General features: G+C 34.1%; 1 protein-coding gene across 1 annotated transcript; it reads left to right on the forward strand.

Annotated features, from left to right (window-relative positions):
* Window positions 1–2,978: 2,978 nt before the first annotated feature.
* Window positions 2,979–12,318, forward strand: LOC132164351 (Aldolase superfamily protein). Its single transcript, XM_059574850.2, has 9 exons — window positions 2,979–3,372; window positions 4,195–4,387; window positions 5,400–5,607; window positions 5,889–6,068; window positions 7,441–7,521; window positions 7,611–7,774; window positions 8,491–8,627; window positions 11,403–11,518; window positions 11,819–12,318. Exons 2-9 carry the CDS (start codon window positions 4,221–4,223, stop codon window positions 12,065–12,067), a joined length of 1,302 nt encoding a protein of 433 aa, XP_059430833.1. The 5' UTR covers window positions 2,979–3,372; window positions 4,195–4,220; the 3' UTR covers window positions 12,068–12,318.
* Window positions 12,319–25,584: the final 13,266 nt, after the last annotated feature.

Below are 25,584 nucleotides of genomic sequence, written 5' to 3' on the forward strand. Positions count from 1 at the left end.
TGTCAAAAGAAAAGTCTTTCTTATCAAGTTGTTATTAAATGTCTTTTATCCTTGATATTTTTCTTTTTTCTTTTTTTATTTTTATTTATATTTTTTCCCCTCTTGGTATTTTAGTCTTGAAATGTTGCATCATTTAATGTGCTTGATATCTTCCTCCTTTTTTTTTTTTTTTTTTTTTTTATTTATTTATTTTTTTTATTTATAACGTTCAAAACCTTTGATATACATGGTACCATAGGCCGGCCTATCAACATCCATTTACAATGACTAGATTTAGACCTTAACTTCCTACTTAAGTTGCTTGAATGCCATCTACATCCGACTGCACACTGGACTTTGACTCCTACAACAACATCATCATCAAGAGCGAACGATGCCATGCTTTTGCTGCCCCCAAAGTTGCCAGTTGGGATGCATCCCGAGAGAAAAAATGGTCCCTAGCATTATTTCATCGTGAAATGGACGACTACTTCCACATATAATGAGATCTTTATATATATTCCTCCAACAACTTCATCATAAAGAGTGAGCAATTCGATGCTTCTACCACCCCAAAGTTGCCCCTCGAGATGCATCCAAAAAGAAAAAATGGTCCCTAAACATTACTTCACCGCAGAATGGAGGACTACTTCCACATATAATGAGATCTTTATTTATATTCATATGGACACTTGGCATTATCTCAATGATGCCTTGAGATTTTTGTCTTCAATTCATTCTGGCTTTGAAGAGGTTTAGAGGTGGAAAGTCATGGTCCATGCCTCCCCGTGGACCATATGCAGAATTGATGGGGCACCTTCTTGAAACCACGAGTGAAAAGCTCATAAAACAACAAACTTTGATGCACTAATTCTACCCTAAAATATTAATTTAAATAATTAAATTTTTTAGTTTAATTTTTTAGCAGAATTATGATTTTATATGATATCAAAGTAGTCAAAAAAGTGTTGAACAGTGTAATTTAACAAAGATCGTCCGTGCCCACTCACCTATCTAGACTCCTATTGTTGTGTTTTATCCTAGCATTAGGCATCATTTGGCAATGGATAATTGGGTTTGTGATGTTTGGTTTCAAAGTTGTTGATGTGATATAAAGTAAATAGAAATTAGAATTTTTTATACAAAAATGTGCAAATGTTTTGTTTTGTAATTAATTTTTTATTTGAATAGTAATAAAAAATTACTAGTGTGATATTAAAAGTAAGAATGTTGAGAAGTTGGAAAAAATTTGGACTTTGGCCTCTCCATTGCCAAACGGAGCTAGTGTTATAGATGACAATGGATTTAGATCCCTTATTGCATGAGGTGCAATACATTTGTCATGGGTCGGCTGTGCATGTTAAATGAAAAGCGAAGATCGTGCCATAAATGCAAAAACGAATTAAAAGGGGAAAAAAAAAAAAACTAATTTTGAGTGTGTTTTTGGTGAGTATGGGTGGTTTGGCCGCCTCAAATCAACTACATAGAAGTGGCTGAACCACCCTTTTAGGGGTCCACCCCACTAGAAACAACCATTGCATTATTGGTTCAATTTGGACTGTCTAAAACAAAAATATTGCATGAGATCTAAATCTGTGGTAATAACTAGTAGAAAATGTTAACCTTTGATCATCCCTTTCAACACTTTTGTTAGAACAAAAAGGTGTGATGTTGCTTTTAAATGGCTATAGCCTAAGCGAAAAAGTGTGGCTAATACTACTTCCTATTAGTGGCTAAGGCAAAGCCCATCATAGCATAGTAGTAGACCTGATTATGAAACGAGGTTGGGGCATTTTCAATGATTTCATTCATGACTTTAATGGTCTAGATGAAGACTTTGTGCATTTCTTTATTTCGTAACATCAATCAATGTGTCAAATTTCTTATGGGTGTCTATCAAGATCAGTAGAATGTGAAAAAAAAAACTATATGGTACCACACAATGCCAATGGCCATACCAATAGGCCACAAAAGAGTAAATACATGCAAGCATGAATGGGTAGGTAAGTATTTAGAGTAGTACAATTTTTACTATAATTTTGTTATCACGTGGTGGTACATATTTTATGAGCCGAATAATGCTACTCTTGTAAAAAGGAGCGCTAGGCATATTGCCACATAAAATTTTAGTGTTTGACATTGTAAGTATTACGTGTACTGCATGTCAATTTATAAGATATTTGTAATAAAAATTAGGGAAAACATTACAAAACTCATTTGAACTTCCACTCGTTTTGAAAGTATATTTCAAAGTTAAAAAACTCTTAATTAAGGATATCGAACGTTTAATTTCTTTTAATTAATCCATTTCGTTATAATTTTATGTTAAATCCTGTCAAAATTTCAAAATACCCCTGCTTTTTTATTAAAAAAAAAAAAATTTAAAGATTAATTTTTTTTTTCGTATATATATATATAAACATATTTTCAATATTTTTGCAACATTTTTAATTTTTTTTTTTTAATAAAAAAGGGGTATTTGAGAGTTTTGTACAGATTAAATCTAATGGAAAATCCTAACAGAAGAGGGTATTTGGAAGAAATTAAAAGTTTGATACCCCATAATTGAGAGTTTTTACACTTTGAAGGGTACTGTCCAAATGAGTGAAAGTTCGAAAAAGTTTTTTAAAGTTTCTCCTAAATAGATATAAAGAGTGGCGCTCATATTAGCTATATTTAGCTAATATTATGAGTTTTCGCTCTCCAGAATATTAGCTACACACTAGGTATACTGTGTTTGTTTTTTTCTTTGATTAAGTGTTGGCAAAAATATAATAAAAAGATAATATTTAAAAGTAAGTATTGAATAAAACAAAAAATCTATTGAAGTGTATAATAAAAAAACAGTAATTAAAATAAAAAATTATATTTTTTTATTAATTAAAATAACTACTATCGCCGGAGATGCTCAACGTTTATACAATTTCACCTGTATAAATGGAAACGTACCTAACCTAAACCAAGCATTAAAAAAAAAATAATAGCACAGGACAATGACCAACTTCCAACTGAAAACTACCTACCACCCCCTTTCCCCCCATATCCAATGCCCATTAATGGTGGCGATGATATTCATGCCAAGAAAATTTGAATCACACACAAAAACACCATAAATAACCCAAAACAGAAACGCAAAAATTAAAATACAGACAAAACACACAATTTTAACTTTCACATCTTCCACCAACCAAACACGGCTTGGGCTTTGGTTTCAAACAACGTCACGTTCCCTTTACCTTCTCTTCAACCCCACCTAAACCAAGTTCTTTAATTTTTAGAATATACAAAAAAAAAAAGAGAAAAGAATCTCCTAAACTACAAAACCCCCAATTTTAATTTCAAAAATCCTAATTTCTAGGGTTTCTATTCCGCAGCCTTCCCTTGATTTTTCAGGTCCGTTTATCTGTTCTCTATCTGGGTTTTCTCTGATTCTTGATATGCTCTGTTTGGTTGCCCAGAAAGTGGAGAAAATTATAGGAAAGGAGGAATCTTGGTTGAGTTGAGGATTCATTTTTCTGTGAAAATTGGGAGTTTGGGGGTTCTTTTATGTTACTCTGTTTTATTGGCAAGCAAACAGAGGGGTTTTACATGGTCTTGTTTGAATTTTAATTTAACAGTTTGAATCCCATTGTTTTGGAGCTGAGTTGATGTTTTCCTTTTTGTTGTTGTTGAGCCCTTGATTGGGTTTTCTTCAATATCATGATTTCAAAGGGAAAGAATTTGGTTTCCCCATTATTTTTTGTTTTCTAATTTTGTAAGTGACGAAATTATATTTACAGTTTCTGGTTTATAACATTTCCCATAATTGACTTAAATCAACATCATATATTTTCAGCCTGTGGCTTCTGCTTACACATTAATTATAGCCTGTGTTACTGAATTTCTTTATCTAGAAATTCTGCTAATGCATTTTCCATAATCAGTAGTTTCGACGCTAGGCGACTCGATTTTAAAATGTTTTTCAATGCTTTAGCTGGTTTGATAGTTGTCTACTTGTACTTCTTTCTGCTAAGACATGAGAGTATTGCTTATATTTTGTTTTCACTTTATTTGGTAGGAGGTCTGAATGTTGAATCCTTTTACTTGTGGTAGATGAATCTAAATTGAAATGAATAAATATGTGTATTCTTGATAATGTGCTGGAGTTTTCTTAAAGAGGTAGACATGCATTTGTGATCGAGTTCAAGACTTACTTGTGTCATGCATTCATTCCAGTTTTGCTGTTTACTTCTACTTCAATCATGTCGAGTTTGGAGGAACCACTTGGTTTAGACAAGCTGCCAAGCATGAGTACTATTGATAGCATTCAGAGGTTCTCATCTGGTGCTTGCCGGCCAAGAGTAGATGATATGGGAATGGGGAACTGCTGGATTGAAGGAAGGACTTGCAGCTCATCCAACAGTTGCAAGTGAGTGAGATTTCATATATTTTCACTATTTTGTCCTTCCAATGCTTAAACCATCTTTGTTGTACAATGTGCGTCATACAATGCCCTTTTCTTAGTCATTTATTTTTTCTTTTTGTTTACAATTTTGTATGTTTCTCCTATTCATAGTTGCACACGTGTTTGGTGGTATATGCCTTTTTCTAAATAATTTTGTTAGTAAAGCGTACCTAGATCGATAAATTGTGTTCATCCTCATGGAATAAGTTTCAATTTTGTTGGTTTATATTCGATAATATCTTTTCTTTTAGTGTTTTTTTTTTTTGAATTCTTTATCAATGAAAAGACGCAGTTGCTGCCTATACAGTGAAGTTATGAGAGACTCTGCCACATGAGCTCTAGCTCAAATGCCATCTCCTCCTTTTGTAAGAATGTGTGGAGGGTGAATTCTCATCCTCCAGACTCACTGGATGCAACTTACAAATAAAAAATGTCTCTCTTTCTCTCTCTTTTTTTTTTTCTTCCCTATTTTATTCTCTCTTTGCAAGTCCTAGTGTTAAACAGACATTTTGTTGCGATGAAGACGCTATATTTCTAATAAAATAATTGTAAAGTGAGCCATTTTCTCTATCATCTACCTTCTAGCTTAAAATAAGAGTCTTTTATGTAGTTCATTTTCTTCTATTATACACTTGCATATCTAAATGGAAAAGAAAAAGCGCCTGCACAGGCTTTTTTTCTTTTAGTTTCTCTTTGGCTGACAAGTGAAATGCGCCTTCTAAACATTTATGAAGGCAAAAAGGACAAGATTGTAGAACTTCCATTTCTAGATGTGGATCAAAACAATATTTTCGTGCAATAATCTCTAGGGAAATGGTTTACTACTAATTGTTTCTTGCCTTTGTTGTACCTCCATTATGAAGTCTAATTGTCAGATTCATCAGCTGGCTATATTATTAATTTAAAAAATTACTTTAGTTTAAATTGCCAATTTCAATCTATTAATTTCATACCCTCAATCTCTATCCATTTGCAGTGAAGATTATGAAGAGTATTCAAGGGAGGCATTCCCATGGAGAAGACACACAAGAGACATGTGCCAAGGTGATTCCCTCAAGAGAAGGTCTTTGAGCTTAGGCCGAAGTACCCTGGTCTTTGGAAATGGTTGTGATTCACGGTACATTCCAGACCATCAGTACAACTCTAAGTGCAATGAACAAGACATAAGGGAGGTGACAAATAAGGTGATTTGATTTGCGAAATAGAACTTTTTGTGTCAGTAATCTGCCTTCATATGATTGCTCTAATAATCTTTTGTTGGATATGTAGAATTCTCTTTCTTGAGATGAAAAATTTGTTCTTTTCTCATGGTGGTATTTATCCCACGGCTCCATAACTAAGGGTGTTTTTGTTATTTTTTCCTTTTGTATTTGTTTTAGCACACAAAAATCCATTTCACAATTTGTTGGCTTGTCACTAACTTATTTGTACTGTTCTCTCCCTGATCTTTAATTGGTTAATGCAGTTTTTGAGAGGTATACCGAAGTTTGTAAAGATAGTGGAAGTTGGTCCAAGAGATGGGTTACAGAATGAGAAGAATATTGTACCTACTGCTGTAAAGATTGAATTGATTCATAGATTAGTATCTTCTGGATTGTCAGTTGTTGAGGCTACAAGTTTTGTATCTCCTAAATGGGTTCCTCAGGTAACATTGCTTACTATTTCAAGTTGACACAGTAACTTTAATTATCTTTTACTGTACTAAAGCTTTATAAGTTTGATTTTTGTCAGAATACTAATTGCCACCAATTTCCATAAAATACCTAATCAATATATCATCACTAGGGATTCTTATAATGATTTTGTTCCCCAAAATATGATTTATGTAAAGGCATCAGGATTGGACATTGTTTTGATGGCCAACCAATGAACACTGATAATGTTTCTCTTCTAGAATTCATGGATTGATCTATAGTTGCATATTCTATGTGCGTTGTTTCACAATTTAACATCTTGCTTTGCTGTTGAGAGTGAAGAATAAATTGAACAACTGAACTTGTAACTTCATGTTACAGGGATATAATGACAATATATTGTAATGATTTTTTTCAAGAGTTCAAACCGATATCATACTGTAGCATGAAGAGACGCCCTTACTGACAAACCTGAGACTCTCTTTTAGTGGAGTATATGAAGACTCTTTTACTTTTGAGTTGACACCTTATTATAGGGAAAAAAGAAAAAAAGAAAAAAGAATTAGCTGCAGAAAATGAAAAGGAAAAGCCAACTGGAAACATCAAGATAAACAAAAGAACAATAATGGATAATTCAGGAGAATCCTCATAAACTAATCATGCCAAAACATATCGCGAGAGCCATCCCCTACCATGTACTTGATGAAGTCTGAAAATAGATCCCATCCACTTCAAATTCCTTTCCACAAGCTCGATCAATGCGAGCCTCTCTCTAATTTTGTCTTCGAGATTAGCATTTCTTGTCTGTGCTCAAGAAGCCATCTTCTCATGGAAATTTTTCCTATTTCTTTCCCGTTGGAGAATAAGGATGTACAATGAAAGATTATTGTAAATCCTTTCTAACCAGCTGTATTTTCAAGAAGGCCCTGTATTATTTAATTTCAATTGTATTTCCTGCACTGGATGTTTCTGAAAAACTTTTGGACACACTCAGTGTTACAAAATGATCAAGATATCCATCTGCTTGGGGCTGGATATATGATATCTTGATGTATTTGTTTAGATTATATTTCTTGCATCTCAGATTTTTAGTTTGACACAACGGTTGATACTTATGGTTTGTGGACTGTTTCTTGTTCTTTTAAGGAATGTTTCTACATGTTCAATGTTTAATTTTTTTTGTCAAGCATCTTTCATTTGTAATGAATTTATGACTCTTAGTTACTATTGTTTCTTAAACGTAGACTATCAGTAGCAAACAGATCTGCTCTCTCTCTCTCTGATTATGTTGATGGCATAATTGTTTTATTATTGAATATAAGAGACTTACTCCGGTTGTAAATGAAGGTATCCTATTTTAATATTATTCCATTACTTTTTCAGCTGGCAGATGCAAAGGACGTAATGGAAGCAGTTTGTAATTTGGAGGGTGCTAGATTGCCTGTTCTGACACCTAATTTAAAAGTGGGTAATCTAGACAAACCACAGGAGTTCCAGTAATGGTATCATATTTTGATGGGGATCCTCTGAACTGCTTCATTTGCTTCTTCCAGGGCTTTGAAGCAGCTGTTGCAGCTGGTACTAAGGAAGTTGCAGTCTTTGCATCAGCTTCTGAGTCATTTTCAAAGTCAAACATCAATTGTAGCATTGAAGATAGTCTTGCTCGTTACCGTGCTGTTACTCATGCTGCTAAAAAGCTCTCAATTCCTGTGCGAGGGTATGTCTTATTTTTCTGTTTCCGTTTATCTTTGTGTGTGTATATGCGCACTTGTGTAATATTCTTCGCTTGTTGCCTCCTAATCTTTCCATTTGTAAGCCACAGCTAGCAAGAGTTAGTTATTTATGTTAGAATATAAATTAAATAATAAAATCCGTCTCTTACTATTAGCTTACGTTTTTGGGATAAGTGGTGATTTAACATAGTAACAAAGCAAAGGCCCTGAGTTTGAACCCTATCTCCGTTATTTACCTCTCATTTCAATTAAATATTTCACGTGTTACGCCTTATCTATTAAGAAAGAGTTTGAGCCCACATGAGAGGCCAAGTGTTAAAGTATAAAATAAATGATCAAATTCATCTATTTTTATCAGCTTAAGCTTTTAGGATAAGTGGTGATTTAACATGTTGCTCCATTTATGGTTTTATATTCCCTTTGCATGGATCTTTTTATGTGATGGATACCCAGTATAACATATATGCCTCGTTTTGCCTAAGGTAGGGTATGGAAAAGTATTGGCTTCAGGAGTTCTCTATTGGTTTAGTGAATAAAAGGAGACACTACATGTAGATTTCAAAATATGGATTCTATAGCTATTACATGTTGGCATCGTTATTCTTTTAGTTGGACTTCATGTGTGAATGCTTCTATTGAAATAAACAGTTATAACTTGAAGTGGCTCTGAGATGAATGAGTTGGAATTGAACTTTGATAGGTATGTGTCGTGCGTAGTTGGCTGTCCGGTGGAAGGAGCCATTCCTCCTTCAAGAGTTGCATATGTGGCAAAGGAACTGTATGACATGGGTTGCTTTGAAATTTCCCTTGGTGACACAGTCGGAGTTGCTACTCCAGGTAAATGTCTTGATGGACTTCTCTCCTAAATTAAAAATGTTTCTACTGAGGTGGTTTATTCCTGCAACTTCCTTGCATTGGACAAACCTTTTTCATGTCCAGATGTATCAACAATCACTTATTTGATTATAAGAGTTTGATAATTTTATTCCCTTGTCAAAATCTTATTTATGCCATATTTTGGGCTTCTTTAACGTGTCATTTTGTTGCCTATATTTTAGTTTGAGAAAAGATGGGTTTTTGTCATATCTTGCCCTTTTTCTTAGGTTGAGTGCCTTTCATTCTACGGTGCTATGAAGATTTTCAGTTACTTTTAGGCTAATGTTTGGCATGAAATTTGCCCTATCAGGTTGTTCTTGGTTGATGATACCTGAGATTGTGATGGCGAAATTACTCAAAAAATTAATGGCTTTTATCGGCTTCCACATTATGGGTCTGTGTGGCCATATGCCAAAAGACCATGATAGTTTAATGCTTTTTATCCCTTCTAAACATTGAAAACCTGTTTTAATGTTCGTTTGACTTGATAATTCTTTTACCGAGACTTTTGAAACTTTTACAAAAAAGGATTTGCTCTCTACAGCTAGTGAGTTTCAGTGTTCAACATATCTTTTCTAAATTCTGCCTATATTTAGGAAGACAGTTTGTATGTTTACAGTTATTTGCATTCTTGCATGATTGTCTACTTTCTGCGGACAATTTAGTTCAATGTAGATTAAACAAATTTGGAAGGTCCAACACAAAATCCTGCTTCACGCTTTCACACATAGAGAGATGGAAAGCCTGTTACAGCATTAGACTCTTCTAATTCGGGGCCTTTTCTGGTTACATAGTTGTTCCTCTTGTCAATCTTGTATTTTGGCATTTCCTATGCTAAACATAAGTATTTGTGATGTTCTCTCTCGCCATCCCGTTTATACTAAACATAACTATTTGTGATGTTCTCTCTAGCCATCCCATTGATGATCTGTCATTTACTCCTCATTTCTTGCCTGTGTCCTCATTGACAACTTATATAAAAATAAAAATAAAAGTTAAAAGAGGGAAATTCAATTTAATAGACCTACATTGGTCATAACAGAGTAGAAGTATCCCCTCACTTCATCAATCCTGTCCAGTTTTGTATCGAGCAATTCCCTTGTCAATCTCTCTCCAGAAACACTGAATTGAGATGGTCTATTGGTTCCCATGGTACCTTCTAAACATTTTTCTTTCCTGGTCTCTCATTTATACTCCAAGTCTTCTTAGGCAAAAACTCTTATTTTTGTATTTTTTATTTTCCTTAAATCTGGCAGCTTTCACTCCATCTATTTATCTTATTTACAAGCTTTCACTCTATCTACAGCATTACTACCACTAGGTCTTAAGTTCTATCTTGTTATATTCTTCTAGTTCTAGCGCTTCTTAACTTCAAATTGAATCAATTCCTTAAGATTTATCTTATATGTCAGCAGAATCATCGAGTCATACATTTTGAAGTCTATCATGTGGATATTGTTGAGTAATTTTTATACACTTTTAAGATTTATCTTTGTTGCTCACTTTTGATGCTCTAGAATATGGTTCAAGTCATGGATCCCATTGAATGTTGAGGTTGGGTGGCCTTCACACTATAGGCTCAGCTAGTGCTGGGTTCCATTAGGTAGGGGGTCCCACCTGCCATCTAACCTCTTTTTCCTTGCAACCAGAAAATGCCTCCCCGCTGGGTGAGAGGACAATCTAAGCTTTGACTTCTATTCAAATTAGCAACTTTGCTCTGTTACTTTGATCATTCTCTCCACATGATTTGATATTCTCATTCATGCCTTAGATTTAGCTTCCCATGTTGTTTTTCATTGTTTCCCATGACTCAATACAAGTACTAATATTACTATTGGACTTTGAGCTTATTCACACAATGATTTTCAATGCTTTAGATGTCTGCTAATTATGGGTATTAGTGCATTATATAAATGGTTTACAAAGAATTTAGAAATAAGGTTGTTGAATTCAAAATTTAATCCTAGGTGTTTGTGCAATTTCAATTTACTCCACAAGTTTCTAAAACCGACAATTCACTCATTTTGTAAAAATCTGTGTTTGTGGTATTAACGGAATAAATGCCACACAATCAGTTTGCCATGTTATAAGGCCATGTAAGTATCACGTGTTAAAATAATAATAATAATAATAATAATAATAATACTAAAGAACAACTAAGAGGGTGAGGGTGGAGGTGGTGGCTAGACCACCCCTAGGTGAGGGGATGGTTGAGCTACCTCAAAAAGCCTCCTTGGGGTGTCTCGGACCCCAATCCCTCCCCCTCCCATTGCCCCACCACTTGGGGGGTGGGCTGATCACCCTCTAGGTGGATATTTGGAGTGACTGGCCATCCCTCACCTAGGAAAGTGGTAAGGCCACCAGCCCCACCCTCACCCCTCTTTAGTGTTTTTTTTCCTTGAATACATTAAAAATTTTATTTTTTTAACATGTGATGCTTACATGGCCTTGTGAAGTGACAAATTGATTATGTGGCGTTAACCTGGTTAATACAATATAATCAGTTTTCAATAGGAGTGACTTGAAAAACAGAAAAAACCTAAGCAGTGAATTGTCGGTTTCAAAAATTCAGAGGGTAAATTTAAATCTCACGAAAATCCGGGGAGTTCAACCAAAATTTCTTTATTTTATTTTATTTTTTTTATTTTTTTATTGTGGGATATGTATATGTTCCTAAATTTTGGTTTTGTGGTTATCTGTTGTTAATTTCCTCGTTTTCTGTGTTCTTTGGTATAGGGACTGTTGTTCCAATGCTGGAAGCTGTAATGGCTGTTGTTCCTGTTGAAAGGCTTGCTGTTCACTTCCATGACACTTACGGACAATCTCTTCCAAACATTCTCGTTTCCCTCCAAGTAAGCCATTAAAACAAGCAGAACCTAATCATGCTTGATGCATATCTGACAGCGAACACCTATTGACAATAACTTGTTCATTGATCTTGCATGAGGTTTTGATCTGAAGAAATGAAAACCTTTGATCACTTCTTCTGGACAGATTGCTATATGTATCCTTTGAGACCAGCTGATGTCAGGGAAACAATTGTCTAATTGATAAATAAAAATGAACCTTTTTATGCTCAAAGCCAGGGCAATTTTCTTACTGTTTCAAATCTGATAATTTATTCAATGAAGTTATGATTTGTTTCTCAACAGATGGGGATTAGCACAGTGGATTCATCCATTGCTGGTTTAGGCGGGTGTCCATATGCTAAGGGAGCTTCAGGGAACGTTGCCACAGAGGATGTTGTGTACATGCTTCATGGTCTTGGTGTAAAAACAAATGTGGATCTGGGGAAGCTCATGTTGGCTGGGGATTTCATCAGCAAGCACCTGGGTCGCCCGTCTGGTTCAAAGACCGCCGTCGCATTGGGCCGAGTGACAGCTGATGCCTCTAAGATATAAGAAATTGCTGGTAGATAAATTTAGATTAATATATTTCAAGCAAGGCAAAAAAGAGATCTCTGTCTTTCATGCCATGATAACTATATGTATACTGTCCCATATTAGGAATAAACGAAACCCAAATCCATGGATACAGTAATTATTATTTTGGGAACAAAGAATCTTTATTTTCCATTATCTGCCAATTTCAAGCAGAAATTGCAAATTGCAGTGAATAGAAAGTTTACCATCTTCAGCTTCTAAGTTTTGAAGTCACATTCGGAAAAGGAAAATTATATAATACTTATATACTCTTTTCCCCTCCCTTTCCTTTCGCCACTTAAACAGAAACTATACTACCATATTAGGTATTCATATCAGCTTGAGTTATGGTTTGTGTTTGAGCATGAGTGTATCAGCATTTGAACCCCGAGCATTGGGAAAGCGGATTTATTGAGTAATGATATTTAGTATATTGTTATACGACTGCTATGCAACTTGAATATGTGACTGTGAAATTCAGCTCTTAGATCAGCACTTTTTTTTAAAAAAAAAATCATTGGCTGATTTTCATTGTCGTGTCATAGAATGAAATCCTTGAACAAATTGGTGAAACTGGACAAAGAAGATTAGAAACAAAGCCTGAGCCCTGCCTCCTTATGCTTTTATCCTGCCTTCATAAACTATATGCTTTTTAGTTATCAAGGGGTGAGAGAGGGAGGAAGCAAATAACTGAGATTAGGGTTGCAGTAGATTCACTAGTCCCTTTATGTCAGTGGCCATAACTGGGATTAAGGTTTTCATTTTACCAACCTTTTCAATGTTTCATCTAAATCTAACCTTTTGTTTCATGTAATCGAGGATGTGACCTAGCTAGAAACCAAATAATTGAAAAAGCCTAAGAAGGCAAATACGGGTAATGCTATTTAGTATACTATTATACGATTAGCATGACGTGGTAATGAAATTTAGCCATTGGATCAACAAGGGTTTGTAAAAAGAAAAATTACGGGCTAATTCTTACCATCACGTCATTCCAGTCGTATAGCAGTTTACTAAATAGTATTGCTAAGCAAATATATATGCATTTTGGAGTATATACTTATATCAATTAGACATACATCATGAAGAAGACATTGCAGATTACAGTAAGATCTTATTCCTAATAATCTATCAAATCAATCCTTGATATCCATTTTCAAACAATTTGAACTCTGCTCAAGTGGTTTTTGAAAACAAAGCACTACAAGTTGAATCGGATTCAACAATCTCTATTATTACATGGGACCAATATGAATGAAGGTCTTTTAAACATGTCTCTAATAATTTCTAAAACTTACCTAAAAGTTGAAATTAACTTGGTCCTCATGAGTAGGGTAAAAATCTCTCTCAATGGTGTCACAGTTCATTGAAGTAGTTGAGATCCCAATGATGGTAGAGCACCATGACTTTGACTGGAGAAAAAAAGGAAAACAAAAAAGCAAAACTAAAAGAGAGAGAGAGAGACTAAAAATTGCTTTCTTTTTTTGCTTGCCCACCAATTTATACATATTCTTTGCTTCAATAATAGCCTTTGTGTACTCATAACGACCTTGTCTGCAACCTTTCTTTGCTCGTTTTCAGTCAAAGCTATGCAGCACTTGAAGACATTTTTGCAGAGGTCCATCCTCAAAACTTTGAGAGAGGAGTGGTGGGCGCTACACACATCATGAAAAAGCCGGCTATGGCTTTCATTATGTTATGTAATTGGGTGGCCTTCTTTCTCCCACACCCAAAACATCTCTATATGCATACGTGCCAAGCAACATGTTCTGCAGGCAGAGAACAGGATTACAACTCACAAGCTTATGAGTGTATGCTCATGCTTTTTCTTGGGTAAGATTGCGTTTGGGTGTGTGATTTCGTCGGTAAAAAGTACGATTTTAAACTAAGTTGCAGAAAACGTATCGTTTGGGAGTGCATTTTTTAAAAATTGTGGTTCAAAAGCGTAGAAAAAACTGCATTTTCGAATCGCAAGTAAAGGGATTAGTGTGGCGCTATTTTAAAAGTCAAACTGTGATTTTACTAAATATTTAACTACGTTTTAAAATGACTATTTTTTAGTTACATTTTTTGAAACTGCAAACTCAAACGGACCCTAAGTATGTATGCAGGGAAGAGACTGTAGGACCATGCTAAGCAACATATTTATGGCCCTTGAGTAGTCATTATGTAGGTAAAGGAAAGTGATCTTGTACTAACTTCAAAAACACATGCTCTTCCCTGGGCACCAAATGCATCATTAAAGATTTGTGTGGATATTAGGAGGACTACTACTACAGATTAATCTTAAGCGACAAATACCAACAAACAGATAAGATAAAAACGAAAACAAATAATTTTAGAATTGTGATTCTATATTGTCTTTGATTTTTGATTTGAGGCTAAACGACCTCCGATATAGGAGACTTGCAAAAAAGGCCAAGCATTAAAGTGACACGTCGGGGGTGACAGATACTTCCAATGCTTAAGTTAGTAAAAGTGAATTGGATTAGGTGTATGAACAAAATGAGAGTAAGAAATGTGAAAGAGCTTGTGTACTTGTGAGGCTGTGAGGTGGATTGCTTCACATTTTATAGAATTTTTCCGTGTTTAGTTAGTAAATCGGCTTAATTAGGCAAGTATCAAAGGTCAAGGAGGCCCATATGGAATGTGGGACATCCACGCGATTTCTTGTCCTTTTGGATGCCAATTCCAATGACTCTTCTCCCTTATAGAGTAGGTTCGAAATGCAAGGCATTTAAGGCTCGTAACTTGTTTTCCTTCTAGAGGGTATCACCAACAACTCATTTTCTTATCATGCAAGTCTTAGATCTAAGCAAGTCAATAAATAAGTAGATATTATTCCTTACAAAATTTGTTATTGTTTGAGGCGTATGCAAGACGAATAATTCTAATAATATGTATCGTGTGCGTATGACGTATGTAGCTCGGTGAGCCCAGGCCTTAAGCCTAGATCAAGACTACCTTTGAGCCGACGGACCCTCGGCTAGGCCCTATGGCTTTCCACATTTAGGCACTCCAACCATGCATAATTCCTCTTAGAAAATAACATATTGATAGGTCTTGATTACTATCTACAAGATATACTAGTTATAACTGCACCGTCCTACATTTTTTTTTTATTGTGTGTGTACACCTCCCTCTCTAGTCAGTAGGAACATTTGAACACCTACTCCATTTCACTTGACCGACCAAGAGAAGTGACCATTAATTTTGTATTTTGCATATATTTTCTACCTCCAAGCCAAGGCTATACATTTTGTTGAATTACTTATTTAGTCACCCAAATTATTATAATGATAAATATAAAATTTATTAATTTTTTTTATTTGTTTTAAGTATACAAACAATAAATAAGTAAACAAATGAACACAAGCTTACTATATTAATTATATGTCTTGCTTGCTTCCATGTTTTCATGGGCATGTCGAGAAAATGCTTCTTTGACTCTCTTCCACACTTGATGTGGGCTTTGTGATGGGGCTTCCTTTGTCGTTTCTTAATTTCTTTCTTCTTTATTATTATTATTATTTTATGGATCTGTTAGAAGAGGGATATAGAAATTATGTGTAGCCAGTAGCTTAGCTAAAATATGACAAACAATTTAATAATATTCCCCTCTTGCCAGGATTTTTGCCTTGCTTCCAAACGGAAATCAAGAAATAATTGTTGAACAAATGACAAAGAATATGCCCCATTTTATTTTTATTCATAAAAAAGGAAAAAATATAATTTAGCCCCCCAAACTACTAGCTATTTTTATTTTAGTACCCTAATGTTCAAAAAGTGATAAAGTGAGCCACCCTCAGATCATGGGGGTGGCTGGGTGGCCACCCCCAAGGGTGGGGTGGTTGGGCCGCCACCCCCATGGCCTATGGGGTGGCCGGGCTAGCCCTAAACCACTGTGTTTTTTTTTTTTTTTTTTTTTTTTCTTTTTCAAAACGACGTTGTTTCGGGGACATTTTTTAAATTGATTTTTTTTTCAAAAGGGTAGTAACTTAATCTTGTCAAAATGACGTAGTATTGAATTTTCTATCCTATTTGAAGGTAATGACTAATGGAGTAGCTAAATTGCAATTGGTTGGTAGTTTGGAGAGTTACTTTATCACTTTTTGAACATTATAAGACTAAAATAAAAATAGTTGGTAGTTTAAGGAGCTAAATTATATTTTTCCCAAAAAAAAAAAAAAAAAACAAAATATTCTCTCTGCCAGGATTTTTGCCTTGCTTCCAAATGGAAATTAAGAAATAATCGTTGAGAAATGACAAAGACTACCCCATCACGAAAGTGATCCTAGTGTGGAAGCAAGTCAATAAAGCATTTTCTTGACAAGAACCCAGAAAACAAGGGAGCAGCCAACACACATTTAATAGTAAATTTTAGCCATTTTATGGTTCAATTAAATTTTATAGTACGTGACAATGTATGCCGCAATATTTTCGTCATTAAACCATGTGAGATTTAATCTAAATCATAAAATAATTAATTTAAATCAAAATTTTTCGTGGGAATGAGAGAGAAAGTAATCGTCAAAAAAATTATAAAAATCTCTTGTAATTTTTTTTTTTTTTTTACGGTACCTAAGTCAAATCAAAATCGGATTTCTTATTAGCTTCTCTAGTTGGATTCATATTCATAATTAGAAGCTAAGAGTTGTTAGCTTTACAACTGGCAAAAGCAATCCTCTCTCCATTGATTGTTTTGAGATGTCCATGGCTTTCAAGTTTTGTAAAAACCATGGGGGTGGGTGATATTTCAAAGGAATACAATATATAATAATTATAATAATTATTATTATACCAAGTATTTTGAGGTTGGAGGTGCTAAAACCACAATCATCCATGACTCTCATGTAAATGGGCCTTTTCCTTGTCATTATAGAAAAGTGAATAAAGACAACATCATTTCCCCCAAGAAAATACATGTCACTCTCCACCTTTCCATGCCCCACCTCTCTCATCAACTGCAACTTCTTTGACCCATTTCACCTTATTTGCTCTTCATTAACAAGGAGCTCAATCCATGTCCAAATCTTGGAACCCTCCTCTTTTTTTTTTTTTTTTTTTTTTTTCTAATTTTTATTTTTAATTTGAGTTTTTAACGGTTTAGATTTAATTTTAATTTTTTCATAAATCTATGCCATTAAAAAAAAACTACAAAAAAGATGTGCTGTAATTTTTTTTTTTTTAAAGCTTCTAAATCAATCTGTTGCAAAGAGAGAGAGAAAAAAAAAAAGAAATCAAAATATTTTAGAGCTGGATCAATCATGGCTGTTTTTAGTCGTTCCAGTCTGTGAATTCCATGACTCCCATGGCTTGATGAGGAAGCTCTCTAGCGCGTGACAAACCTTTTTGATTTTACAAAAGAACAAAATCATGCAATATAATTAATTTCTTTTTAAAAAGTTCTTGGGAAATGCCACTTTTACATGCACAATATTTGGTAAATCATTCTGCAAACTTATATGAGATTTGTCATTTTTTACCTCATCTTTGCATGCAGTGTCATTGTGTACCAACATAATTATTTTTTAAGAATGTTATTTAGTAAATTGCTATACAATTGTCATTCGACTGAGATGACGCGAAATAAGAATAAAAATTAGTAATTATTTTTTTACATGTTTTGATTAAAGATTAATTTTTACTGTCACATCAGTTTACTAAATAGGTTCTTAAGTAGTAATTTAGTCGTCTAAGGGCTACGCTTCATGAAACAGAAGTTACTAGTTCGAATTTTTCGTCTATTTTCTTGTGCAGAAATATGTCAAAAACAGTTTACTAAATAACATTACTGCGCCATAAAACAATACTGCTGAAGGAAGGAAAAATCCATAAATGATTTATTATATCACACCACCTAAGATTGATATCAGACAGAGATCTCAAACTTTCTCTCTCTTGATGTAGTAGATAAATGCAACAACTCAAACAAGCATCATTCTAAACCCCCAGTAGAAACAACAGCTCTGTCTCTGTCTCTGGCTCTGGTCCTTTAGAGGTTTTCCCAGGTATTAAAATGGGCTGCGAAAATCAGCATCCAAAGTTGCAAACACCCTCTTCTGCACAAAATTTATTTTCCATCAGGCACCAAAACCTATGCCTTTTGACTCTCACCCGTCATTGACTATCCTCATTTTCAGAACTCACACTCCAAGGTTTCTCTCTCTCTCTCTCTCTCACACACACACCCATCGGTAAAGTCCAAACACAAAAGAAAAAAATAATATAAAAAAGATAGAGAAAAAAAAAAAGAAAAGAAAAGCATTCTCTAGATATCCCTCTTTTTCTTTCCTCAGAGTTTCTCTTTCTTTTATAGTGACCCTTTTCATTTAGATTCAGGTGGGTTGGGGGTGGGGAAAGTTATCAGTTTCCTTTACTTCCTAGGGTTTTGAGCTGGAAGCTTCCATGCATGATCTGGGTCTTGTGCGTGAAGCAGATGGGTCGTCTGAGAAAAGAGTTTGCTTGCTTCTCAATCCTTCTCCTGCTTCTTCTTCTTCTTCTGCTACAAACGTCGTCATCTGCTGATGGGTCTGCTAGATATGGAGCCTTCAAAACTGGGTCTGTTAAATCCAACGGTAGCTTTGGAGGAGGAGATCATAAAGATGAAGATGGTCATCATGATCAAGCTGTTTTTGGCGATGACAAGAGGAAAGTCTATACTGGCCCAAATCCTTTACATAATAGATAAGTAGATTATTATTTTTTTTCCTTTTTTTTTTTTTTTTTTTTTTTGTTTCAAAATTTTTGATTATTTTGATTTGAGAATATTTTGTGGTTGACGTTTCTCCTTTATTGTTCATAGGAATGTAAGCAATGTCATAATTGCGGATACAAGTTTTGATTTTAGAGTTCTGCAGTATAAATCTGGTTTATGTGAAAGATAGACAAAAAAACAAAACAAAAAAAAAAACAAAAATTTGTGAAAAAGTATTATGATATTGATGCCATTAATGGAGTTGTTGGTGCAAATTCAATGACTATTGGGCATTGTTTGTTGTGGTTGTTGGTAGTTTTTGACATTTTTGTGGCTCTAAATTAATATCATTTTCTTATAACGTTGACATTTTCTTTTATATGATCATTGAGGTGTCCAAAGTAGTTTAAATGCTTGATGATCTCTGCCAAATACATTACATTAGCCCATAATTAATCGATTAAAAATCTCTTTGGATGGTCCCAAAAAAGTTTAATATATATCCCCAATGTAAATATATGGAAAAATTGAAAGGTGTAGAGAGGTGCAAGGGTGAGTTGTCCACTGTCAATTGCTGCTGAGAGCTTGACACATGCATATGATTGTTTGAGGTTACAAGTTCATGTTCAGGTGAATCCTAAGAAAAGTGTGTTTGGTTTCTACTGCTAATTGGCTGCAAAAATTGATGATCCTCTTAAAAAAAAAAGAAAAGAACATGCACTGGTTTTACACTATTCTTTTTTTTTTATGCCAATCACACATTATTCTTTAGGCTTTAACAATTTTTTACACGGTTTTTAAATCCAACATGAATATAATACAAAGTTAACTCGTTTATTAAATAGGTCTCAACATGATCCAAACCCGACACAATTTGCTGCCCACTACAATCCCATACATGGAAGAAATTGACCAGCTCATTCATGCATTACCAAACAATTAAAAATCATGTGTACAATTTTTTTTTTAGTATTCCATCTCCATGCTTGACATGCATGATAGTCCCAATAAATCTTTTAGATTTTTTATTTTATTTTATTTTATTATTATTTTTAACAAGGACTGATCCAAAAGTTGAATAAGATTGTTACATTAATATTATAGGATAAAAATGTAATTATTTTTAATAGCTTAACTTTTGCAGATAAGTTGTAATTTAAGAGGCTTTTCATAGTATTGGTTTCATGCAAATTTGCTTATAGTTAACATCTAAAAAAGTTTAAGGTCATATATATAACCAAATGATTTATCCTATGTTGGCTCCATCATCCTACTCAGTGAATCCTTAGGATTCATTTTGATCAAGGCCGTGTGTGTTTTAGCGTAAAATATTTTATGCGAAGTAAAATATTGGTCAACTTGAAAAATGTTTCCAGTCGACTAAGGAAAATAACTTTCACGAGACGTAAAATGGTTTACATTTCTCATTTGTGTAAGCCATTTTCTGACGCTCTTCCACATTCCGCAACAGGCAATTGTGAGAGGGCCTTTTTGAGGCTTACTTGCCTAAGCAAGTCTTGGATTGCCAAAACACTTGTCCGAGCAAGTGAGCCACACGAGGACATCTCACAACTACCTGCCCAAAGTACAAGCAATATGATCCCATTTCCAAAGACCTTATATTTTCACACTCTTTTTATGTAGCTCTTCTTCATCGTCTCACTCTCTTCCTCGCAACTTCTTAAATTATATGAAAATATAAGAAATATTTAGCAATTTTTCATTCGAGCCAAATACCAAGAATAGCCACTTTGTTTCGGTTAAAAATATTTTCTAATGTAACAAATAATGAAAAGAACACGGGGCAAGGGGGTTGATAAAAGGAATTGCCCCATTTCTCGGTGCATATATTAATTGGGCCCAGCCCATACCCTTAGTATTTACTTTATATTCCTTTATATAGGCCTTCAAAGTTTCAAATTCAAAGCAGGCCCAACGAAGCCCATCTTTATTTGGTGATATTATGGGATAGCCAATATTTTAATACAATCACAATGCAAAAAATTAATAAAGACAACCATGCTAAGCAAAAGAAAATCTTACATGCATCAATGCCATACCAGTTTTCCATATAAATAAACTCATTATACTTCCTCATTTTTCATCAATATCCTCTTGATTGTCTGATTTTGCCCAAGTATTCAAAGCTTTCGTCAATATGAATCAGGATTTGGCTTAGGTGTTAAAAAAAAAACTACAGTACTTATGTTATAGTTTTTTAAACGTTCAAATTTAATTTCAAGTATTCCATGAGAAAGAGAAAGAAAGTGACATAAGACTTGAAATTAAATCTTAATAATGACAGTCTATGGTTTTACTCCTCTACTAATAAACCAAACTTAAAATATATAACAATTTTTCTTTTTTCCTTTTATAAAAAGAGTGCTAGTACACCTAAGTACAAAATGATATTTTCTAATCAGTGCTAAGAAGTTATTTTATTCTCAATTTGTCCGTACATTTAGTCTACAGATGGACGATGGATTTGCATTGTGTACAGTTTATAACCACATTTTCATCAAAATTTTCACTGCATGAAGCACATGGACGAGAGTCCTTAGTTCTTCGAACAAAATTGAGGGTGTGTTAATGATATTTCCAAGTAAAATTTCTTTTATACTCAATGTAGGGATGCCTCCCAACCACGCATTGTGGATGAGGAGCAAAGTTGCATTCTACACAGCAATAGAACCAATAGTTTGAATTTCTTTTTTCTTCGCAAATTAAACAATAATATTCTTCATAATCGTTTTGTGCAGCGCAAGTGAGTGAGAGGAGAAGTGGGTCATATTCATACTTAGCTTTGAGCGGGAGTGTTGCACATTCATAACCCAATGCAAAATTGCATTTTGTGCGTACAAATACACCACTATAATTCTCGGCTGACGTATCACAAGCATTGCACTTTTCAACGGAACTTACAGCCCGGAAGAGAGAGTGTTGGTGACCTTCATGTCTAAAGGTTTTCGGAATCATAGAACATCAGATGTCAATGCTGTAGGGACATTCGTGACACTTATAAGCGAAGCCATGGCTTAGACGATCACAAGCATAGCAAATTATGAGGCAGTCAACGTGGCTTCCCCTTGCAGAGAGGGTAAGCAGATGTAGGTGTTTTGGATGTTGCTTTCTTAAGGGTAGTCGAGCATATCTGCTCTAATTCTTGACAAATACGATTTGCCAAGTGTGCTACTATTGAGATCATATTAGACCTCATCCAACCTTGTTGACAATGCTGCGATATTTTGAAGGAGTAGTACTTTTTTTTTTTTTTTTTTTTTTTTTTAATTTCTTGGCTAAGATTGGTTCAGCTTGGTTAATTACAACTTAATTTCTTCATATTTTCTTTTTAATCTTAAATCACATTGACAATATTGTGAGAAAAGAATAATTTGGATAAACATATACTAAATGCAATATAAATTTGAAATGAAATCTGTAGGAATGAATTAAAAATCTATATGAGCTTTAAATCCAAAGCTCAAGTTTGATGTCACCTATCCATTTTGGATTTTAGTTAATTAGCTTATAAACCATCCGGAGCTAGCATCCACAATATCTCCTTTAAACTACCACTTAATTGACAATGTATTTTCTAAACTTTCAATTTTGATAATATACCCCTTAAACTATCACTCAATTGACAAACAATGTGCCTCCCAATAACAAAAATGCCCTTACCAAAAATCCCACCCTTCTTTAAAAAAAAAAAAAAAAGAAGGAAAAACCTAGAATTCCAGGGGTGGCCGGCCACCCCCTAGCAGGACCTTGACCCCCAAGGTGCTCCGGGGGTGGTCGCACCACCCCCGGTGAATTTGGGAGTGGCCTGGCCACTGCCAATGGTGATGGGGGAGGCTGCGGTGATAAGCGCCGAATGTTGCACATTTAAGCCCCTTAACTTGCATATGTTAATTTCTTAGCATTGTTATTTGTTTGATTTTATTTTGTTTTAGTGTTTCAGGGTCTTATATGACAAATACAAGAAAAACCATTGATTTGGGCTTAAAATGCAATTTACTGTAGCAGGGTACTGTCGCAAATCACTGTAGCAGGTTATTGCACATGCGCTCGATCCTAGCTACAATGCGTTCGAGCGCACATGCGCTCGATCACAACTACAGTGTGCTCGAGCGCACTCGGGTGTCCAGAATCCGGAAACACTCCTAATCGACTTTGGAAAGGCTTTTTAGTCTCCTGATCCAACTAGGAGACTGTCTACGATTTTTATAAGAATTCCTAGGGCTCCTAGGACTACTCTACTCCTATAAATAGGCCTCTAAACATTGTAAATAGACACACTACTCCTAGAGCTAGAAATTAGAAATTTGTCTTTAGAGCTTAGAAGATAATGAGTGGCTAAACCCCTTCGTGGGGTGTTGATGTAACCCTATCCAAGCACAATGGTTTGATTGTATTTAATTTCTAGATTTTCAATTTATGCATGTTGATTGTATAACTATGAAAATTGCTACCTTTTGATTCCGTTCTTAATTATTAAATGCAATTGTTCTTAAATTACAAAATCAATATTTGTAAAATTCTTCTCTTGTCTTAGAAAGTATTTTACTTTGTGTGGATCTCAAATCATTCTTGTTTTCTGTGATTATGAAAATGATGGTTATACAATGAATTTAATGGACATATGATCAATAGGATTTGATAGGCCATGCTTAGGAAAGACAGATTGTATTACACCCTAGTTTCGTGTAGTTTAGGTAGAGAGTCCGTGCCAACCGAAGATGGGTTATACTTATTCATTGATTGTATATATCCTGTTAAAGAATTTGATAATTTATACTTAGGAAAGACGGGTTGTACCTCATCTTAGTGGTTAGGTGGACGATCCGTGCCAACCGAAGATAGATTATGCTTATTCTTTAATAATGTAGTTTCTTGTTTATTTATAACATGCATAGAATGAATTTCTGGGATTAAATATGATTAGTTATTGTTGTGTGAATAGAGGTGAAGTCAATACCCTACATTCTCTCTCATCATTTAATTCTATTATATTTTCATGCACTTTAGTTTTAAAGAAAATCAAATCAAATCTCTTTTTAATTAAGTTAATTTTACTCTTTCGAATTTTGATAACAAAACTCCTACAGTCCTTGTGGTTTGACATCTTCAATATAGCTATATCCTACGAAATTCGTCCTATTGCAAGTGATAATTTTTATAATTAATATTTTTTGTCACAAAAATACCACATAATGCGGCCACCCACTAAACGTCGTGGATTATCTTTCAAGGAATTGCATGATATACATAATATTAGAATTCAGCAACCATATCATTTTGCAATCAGATATATTGATCAATATTGGTAATACCTTTATCTATTTTCTTCAATTAAATGATTAGAGCAGCCCCAATGCTCAATCACAACAAAAGTCAACAACCCCCATTTTGTCCGTACATTTAATCAACAAATGGATAATGAATTTGCATTGTATACAGTTTAAAGCCACATTTCCATCAAAATTTTCACGGCATGAATCACATTGACTAGAGTCCTTAATTCTTTGAATAAAAGTGAGAAGGTGTCGGTGATATTTTCAAGTAAAATCTATTCCATACTTAATGTAGGGATGCCTCCCAACTACGCATGGAGGATGAACAACAAAATCACATTTTTTATAGTAATAAAACTAAGGGTTTAGATTTCTTTATTTTTTGCAAATTAGACAATAATATTCTCTATAATCATCTTTGTCGGTATAAGTGAGTGGGATGAGATGTGCATGGATGATATTCATATTTAACTTTGAGTGGGAGCGTTGCACATTCAAAACTTAGGGCAAAATTGCATTCCTAAGAAAAGTGTCTGCTTTCTACTACTAGTTGGCTGCAAAAATTGATAATCCTAAAAAAAAAAAAAAAAAAAAAGCCATTCCCAGGTTTTACACTTCTCTTTTTTGAAAATAATAGTATAACTTGGTATATCAATCACACAATATTCTTTAGGTTCGGCAATTTTTGACGCAGATTCGCAAGTCTAACATGAATCTAATACGAAGTTAACAAATTAGAGTTGAGGGATCTAATCTATTTATTAAATAAGTTTTAACACGATCCAAACCGGACACGCGAACACAATTTACAGCCACTACAATCCTATACATCGAAGAAATTGACTAGCTCATTCATGCATTACGAACAAATAAAAATCATGTATAGATTTTTTTTTTAGTATTCCATCTCCAACAATATAACAAATAACTGGTTATTTTTTAGGGTGCAACTTTTGACCTTTCTATTAGAAAATTGAATAAAATGAATATATATATATATATATAGTCTGTAAAGGAGTAGTTGGCTGTAAAGTCTCACAAGTATTTCAAATCCTATTCCGACAGCCGTGCCCATCTTGTTCCATCTATAATACTATTTTTAAATTTCTGATTAACAAGGCTAAATACTCCATTTTATATTGCATCTATCTTATAATATTGATGTACGTAGTAGTCTTAACGAATTTTTAAGTTTTTTGCTATCAAGATTGATTTAAAATTGATTGGAATTATCTTATCAGCATTGTAAAATAAAAATGTAATTTCTAACCTTATTTTTATTTATTTATTTTATGGTTTGGCTGTCAAAATGATGGATTAAACCTCTTTATATATGTTAAAGTAATGATTAAGTAATTAAATTTACTTCTTCTTATCAGTTTAAGCTTGTAGAACAAGTGATAATTTAACATGGTATCAAAGCCAAATGTCATGAGATCGAACCTTGACTTCGTCAAATCACTTCCCATTTAAATTAAATATTACACGTGTTGAACTTCACCTAT

Source organism: Corylus avellana, chromosome 8 (assembly GCF_965113065.1).
Source record: "Corylus avellana chromosome 8, dhCorAvel1.hap1.2, whole genome shotgun sequence".
In the NCBI taxonomy this organism is placed as follows: Eukaryota; Viridiplantae; Streptophyta; class Magnoliopsida; order Fagales; family Betulaceae; genus Corylus; species Corylus avellana.